Genomic DNA, 6,384 nt, shown 5'->3' on the forward strand with positions numbered 1-6,384 from the left:
AGTGGCCGTAATAAATATGACAGGAGACAAGACGAAGTGTCAGGGTGGTGGTCCCTCTCCCGTTCAGGCTGATTTACACCTGTCCTGGTTCATGTCGGGCTAATCATAACCTTGTATCTAAAACGGGGCTTGTTTCAGCGTCGTCAAGGCATTTTGTTAAAGAACCAAGATGGCTGCCGCTGAAACATTCTAACCTCCCAACAGCTTAAGACCCATATTTATGTTTAAAGTAATAAACCTCTAGTGGCCGTAATTATCAGCATTTTTATTCCATTTATTATTTTTACTTTTCACATACAAATTTATTTTAAAATAGATTCAAGATCCAGGAGTTGGATCCTCCTCCTCTCATTCCTTCTCCTCCTCCTCTCATTCCTCCTCCTCCTCTTCCTCCTCCTCTTCTTCCTCCTCCTCCTCCTCCTCCTCCTCCCTGTCCTGGGATACCTGCAGATTGAATCCTCTCCTCTGGAGTGACACGTTTCCCATCAGACTCTAAAAATGAGCGGGTTTAATTAATTGCTGTCCAATCCGTTAATAGCATCTATAATTAGAGACTCCTGAGATCACTGAGATTAAACAGCTGACTGAACTTCACGCTGCACTTTTACCTTTTTACTCCCACAGGAGCGTGTTCAGGTCGACACTGCACCGCTGCACCCTCACAGCACACAGTACTGCAGTACACACAGAAGGACTCTGATACCGTCCTGAAGTGCCGCTGTGACACCGTAACCTCCTGTTAAGGATTAATAAAGTGGCTGCAAGGGGTTGGTGCTGCCCCCTCACAGCTAAAAGGTTCCTGGTTCGATTCCCAGTTCAGACGTAGTGGGCCTTTCTGTGGTTCCTCCCACAGTCTAAACATGCTCGTTAGGTTCAGTGGTGACTCTACATCACCTGTAGGTGTGAGTGTGAGCGTGAAAGGTTGTCTGTCTCTGTGTGTCAGCCCTGTGATTGACAGGTGACCTGTCCAGGTGTAACCCCGCCTCTTGCCCAATGACAGCTGGGATTGGCTCCAGCCCTGAACAGGATGAGCGGTGTAGATGATGGATGGATTAATAAAGTATCTATCAGGCTAACTACAGCTGCCTGCTGTCCTCTGCTGCTCACTGTGACCGGTCCTGTGAGACACTGTGATGCACAACACTTCTCTGTAGGACACTGGTGTCTCTACAGAGAGGCTGAGAGACGTGGCTCAGAGATGGAGTGGGTCGCCCTCTAAGCGTAAGGTCGGCGGTTTGATCCCCAGGTCCTCAGCTTACATGTTGCTCCCAGAAGCTCTGCGTGTGAGTGTGTGTGTGTGTGTGTGTGTGAATGATAAGTGTATCAGTGGATTTGCACAGAGCTAAATCAGTGTGAGAATGTGTGAAGGGCTGAATGTGGCAGCAGTGTGAAGCGTCTGAGGACAGAACAGTGCAGTCCGTATTGTACAGCAGTAAACTGTATTGAGTGTAACACACTGCAGTGAAACAAAGTGCACCACGCTGAGCTCTCCTGACTCTAACACGATGTGGTCTGTGTCGCTCTGATGCAGCGCGCGGTGGCTGCAGCTGCGTCCAGGTCACTTCCTCCTACATGGAGTGAAAATAGAAATACTCCTTTACAGAACGTAAACAGTGTTGGAGCGTCGCACTGGAGTGACTCCTTCATGTGCAGCTCATTAACACATGCTGACTCAACCACACAGTGATGTTACTCACAGATCCAACAGGAAGTCAGGCTGCAGCTCAGAGTGACCTCCAGCTGCACGCATGGACTCGGTATCAGAGCGCTGCATGTGTGTACATGTCCTGTTCACGCGTGATCACGTGCAGAGCTCAGACCGAGCGCTGATTATATGTGGCAGGTCATTTTTTAGTTCTTCACAGGTCTGCAGAGAGCGCGCTCGTCTCTGACTCGTGTTTCATCAGCCACAGACTCAACAAGACTCCAGCACCATCAGGACCGTCAGGAGAAACATGTCAAACCATCTGCTGCGAACAGAAACAGATGAGCTGACTCATAAAACATTAAAACAGCTCTGAATCGTATTCCAACCGACCGCGGCACTTCAGACAAAAACATCCGTTACATCACCAACCATGTGACAGGAAGTGATGAGGGCCGAAAAACTTTAAATAAAGAAGAAAGAGAAACTTCTACAGTTAATCTATTTTTAAAATGAATGATCCTCACCTGACCTGTGTGACCTGTGACCTGTGTGACCTGTGTCATGGTCCTGCAGTGAACCCGAGCAGCACAACGTGGTGCTGCAGCAGGACGCACAAACTGAAGAGACACAACACAAACAATTCATCAATAATCACAAGAGATTTATGATTGTTGAACTCTTCCTCAGGCAGAAAGACACCAAATGTTGATGGTTCCACTTTGTAAAATGTGAGAACATCTAATCACTCTTTATTTCTTTATATTATCAGTATTAGCATGTTAGCATAGCACTGAAGGTGAATAATGTCAGCTCGTGTTACTCAAAGAGCCAGGCTGTAAACTCAGTGTCAGACGCTCCGCAGTTATTCTGTTTCCTTTGTCGCAGTGTTAATGGAACCGCAGTTACATTAATAACATGTAAAGTGGCGACAGTCATGATATATGACCCCCTCTGTAAAGTTTAACCAGGGTCCCACTTAAACCTTTTTGTCCTTCGGTTAAAACAACAACCAGGAATAATATTTTTTAGTATCAGCTTTTTTGTAATTAAAAAAGTTATTTATTATTGAAAGACGTTTGATTGGTCTGTCGGCATTGGCGAAGTTGCTGCGTTGCTTCTCGGTATCGTCGTGGAAACTCTTTCGTTGTGCTCTTTAGTTTCATTTGAAGTTGATCCGCTCCAGCAAAGTGCCGCACGTATTTACTCTCTTTGCGTCAGTGAAAACTTTCTTTCTGAACACCGCTTAATCATCTGTGAGCAAGCAGGATAACGTTAGCTTGACCTTAGCAACGGTTGGCAGTGAGGGTCAATCAAAATATTGTGACACATTCGGTCCCTGCCGGTGTTTGATGTGTTGAATGACAGTCGGAGTGATGTTCGTCCTCACACCTGACCTCTCGTTTTATTTGCAAAAGTAGAATTGGTCTCTGATTTGTCGAATCTTCAGGACTTATTTTGGAGCACGACTTCGACCCTGTGACACGCTGATATGACCTCTGAACTTTTAGTTGTCAGAGAAAACCTAAAACAGACCGGGTGCAGACTGAAGCTCAGAAACTGAAGTGAAACTAAAAGATGCAACAGCTCCAGAAGCTCGTCAGTTTCATCTCGATGTGATAAATGCATTTTAGAAACACTTAAAAGTATTCAGTTCAACAACAGAGCGGCCATATTTGTTCTCCTGTATGAACTTTGACAGTTTACATCAGAACTTCTCACAAACACTGAAAGACAACAAGGATGAGCTTCAGCCTCCATCAGACGCTGTTCTCCACTGACGATGATAATCGCTGTCGTTGTCCGGGTCAGAGACGCACCTGAGTTTGATTAATGATCCATGTACCTCAGACTGAGGTTGCTCTTTATGTTACTTCATGTAAGCGACGTACATCTGAGAGTTAACACAACACAAGCAACGATGGAGACAGGAGGGGGCGGAGTCAGGAAGAGCCAACACACAGCTTCAGGTGCGACCGGACACTGGTGCTGACAGGCAGAGCATAATGTGTGAGGAAACATCAGCTTCATATGACCACACACACACACACACACACACACACAAACACACCTACACACACACACACACACACACACACACACTAATGCCTCTGCAGATTATCACCCAAACACGCTGCAGCTGTTTGAGTCATTGTCAGAGCGATACCTGATATCAGTTATGGATCAGTGCATGTTGAGCTGTTCGATTGGGCTTTGGCAGCCGGGCTTCAACATGGTCATATGTTTGCTCTTCATTAATCTGCAGATTATTTTGTGGATGAGTCGATCTGAAATGTGACTGATGATACCGACATCAGTTCACAACCTTCATGTGTGACTCTGCAGACGTCCTCTGCTGCTTTCACCAACAAATAACCACAATTATTAATATTAAACATCAGTTTGCATCGTGTGAGCCAGCGTCTGCTCAGCTGCAGACAGTGCTGAGAGGACTGTAGACGATGGAGTCAGAGCGCCCTCTGCTGGACAAACTACACGATGACACCATTTCTGAATCACCCCGAGCATCGTTTTCTCTTCTTCATATCGACACACTGAGACTGACACAGCTGCGATCTGAGTCCAGTCACCATGAAGCAGGCTCTGATTTACACTTGTTTTTATTATTATTAATATTATTATATTTTGATACATTTCATTCATGTTGGAGTGTCGGCATCAGTATCAGATTTGATGTCAAGGTCAAGGTCATGAGCCCACAGCTGCATGTTAGCACTGAACAGTGAGAGAAACAAACACATGAAGGAACTCTGCTGAAACTTATTGGTTAATAAAATGTTAGAAAACATCAACATATCCTAAAAGCCGACGTCTTCAAATGTCAAACACAAACCAGAAGACTGAAGAGAATTCAATCAAGTTTCACATCCAACGATTCAAAGCTCCCGTCCGTCCTTCTGTCAGCACTAATAAACCTTCTGTGCTTCTATATTAAAGATTCAATGATTTTCTTTATGACTCAGAATAATACCACATACACAACATAACATGTACACACAAACTTTCAGTGGTTTGCATGCTAATTCTTCCTGCAAACAGCAAACTGTCTCACACCGTAGTGACCAGGCATCGGCCCCAAACTTACTTTGATATAAAACGTCCGTCTGCAGCTGAGAGGAACTTTTTACGTCTTCATTTCAGTCAAATAAGCGACAGAGCGGATCCTGTCCCTGCACACACACACATGACGTCCTGTTTCCACACACACACACCACATCACACATCTTTTACTTTCAGCTGAAATGTGCCGCATAACGCATCACTTCCTGTGCAGCAGGAGGTGCCCAGCAGAGTGAAGAGGGAGTGAAGTTACAAAGTTGTGTGTGAAAGTTTGAATGAGGAGGTGCAGGAGGAGCTGATGGAGACACTCACCTCCTGCAGAAGATCCTCAGGCCGGTGAAGGTCCTGCTGCTGTGGGGGCAGCGGGGTGCGGGGGCGGCGGGGGGCAGCTCGGCGTTGGAGGGTGAGGGGGACGAGGTGGAGGTGGAGGAGGAAGAGGAGGCCGCAGAGGTGGAGGTGAAGGGCCCCCCTCCTCCATCCTGCTGTTCCTCCTCAGGCTGCTGATCCATGGCCTCCCTGCTGCTCCTCTCACAGGCGAAGCGGCTTGGAGGTCAGCGTGGAGCTCTCACAGGCGGAGCAGGCAGACATTCTGACAGCAACACTTCCACTCAGCCCACACAGGAAGTGCAGCTGCAGGTCCTCCGTGTGTCTCTGCTCAGCTTCAGCTCACACCAGGAAGCAGCAGCACATTCAAAACAAAGTGGAGGAAGGGGGAGGTGGAGGAGGTGGAGGAGGAGAGGGGGGTGTCTTTTCTCTAACTTCCTTACTTCCTTCCTTCTCCTAGCCCTCCCAGCCTGAGGAAGCCTCTCTCCTCCTCATGCTCTCTTCTTCCTCCTCACAGCACACGCTCAGCAGAGAATCCAGGAAGTTTGAACCCAAACACAAAGAAGGAGTCTGTTCCTCCTTCTCCTCCTCCTCCTCTCTGCTGACCTGTTGCTCCTCCACTTCTTCCACTTCTTCCTCGTCTTCTTCTTGTTTTCTGTCTCGGTTGGAGCCGTGGGTCTCTGCTGCCCTGCTCTCTCTGTCCTCTTTACTTTTATCTCAGCTCTGTGGCTCTCCCTCTCTTTTTCCTATGTCCCGCCCACCCCTGGCTCTCCCTGCTCTGATTGGCTGACCGGGGGAGGTGAGCGCTTTGCCACCTGCTGGAGCTTCTGAGGCTGTGCAGCTTCTAAAAAAAGAGGAAATGAACTAATTTTCTCCTCTGTGGAGCTGAGTGTCAGGACAGAGCAGACGCACGAGGAGCCAGCGAGGCCTCCTCGTCCTTCTTCTTCTTCTTCTTTAATCAAACCCGCCAGAGGAAGAATTTCGAGGTGTTAAACAGAACAGAATTAACATATCCTGCACATGAGAGCATTTCTCTGCCTCTGCCTCTCACTTGGATCACATTTCTGAAGCCCTACTCTGCAATGTGCTCCCCTCCCACATAGGTTTTACATAAAGATGGAGAAGCAGCCCACACCGAGAGAGAGAGAGAGTGTTTGTACTGCAGTGAAGCAGAGGTCGCACGGCCGCAGCGAGGCCCACGCAGAGCCCTTCACCACGTGCACGTGGCGGCTCCATCCCCTGGGTTCCCCGCTCCGAGGAGGAACTGAAGGATGAGCCCGGGTTATTTTTGACAGCCAATTAAAACAGAGGTGCAGCGGCCAAGAGGACGGAGC

General features: G+C 47.8%; 1 protein-coding gene across 2 annotated transcripts in view; it reads right to left on the bottom strand.

The window, feature by feature from the left end:
* dgkzb (diacylglycerol kinase, zeta b) overlaps window positions 1–5,776 on the bottom strand; it is a 46,616-nt gene extending 40,840 nt beyond the window's left edge. For both annotated transcript variants that reach the window (XM_069685883.1, XM_069685882.1), the window contains exon 1: window positions 5,039–5,776. In XM_069685883.1, the coding sequence (XP_069541984.1) occupies window positions 5,039–5,235 (197 nt within the window). In that variant the 5' untranslated portion in view covers window positions 5,236–5,776. The remainder of the gene's footprint in view (window positions 1–5,038) is intronic.
* Between the last annotated feature and the right edge of the window lie 608 nt (window positions 5,777–6,384).

The sequence above is a fragment of the Semicossyphus pulcher genome, unplaced genomic scaffold (assembly GCF_022749685.1).
Source record: "Semicossyphus pulcher isolate SPU_LCO1_2020_fin unplaced genomic scaffold, fSemPul1.0.p SCAF_8, whole genome shotgun sequence".
Lineage (NCBI taxonomy): Eukaryota > Metazoa > Chordata > Actinopteri > Labriformes > Labridae > Semicossyphus > Semicossyphus pulcher.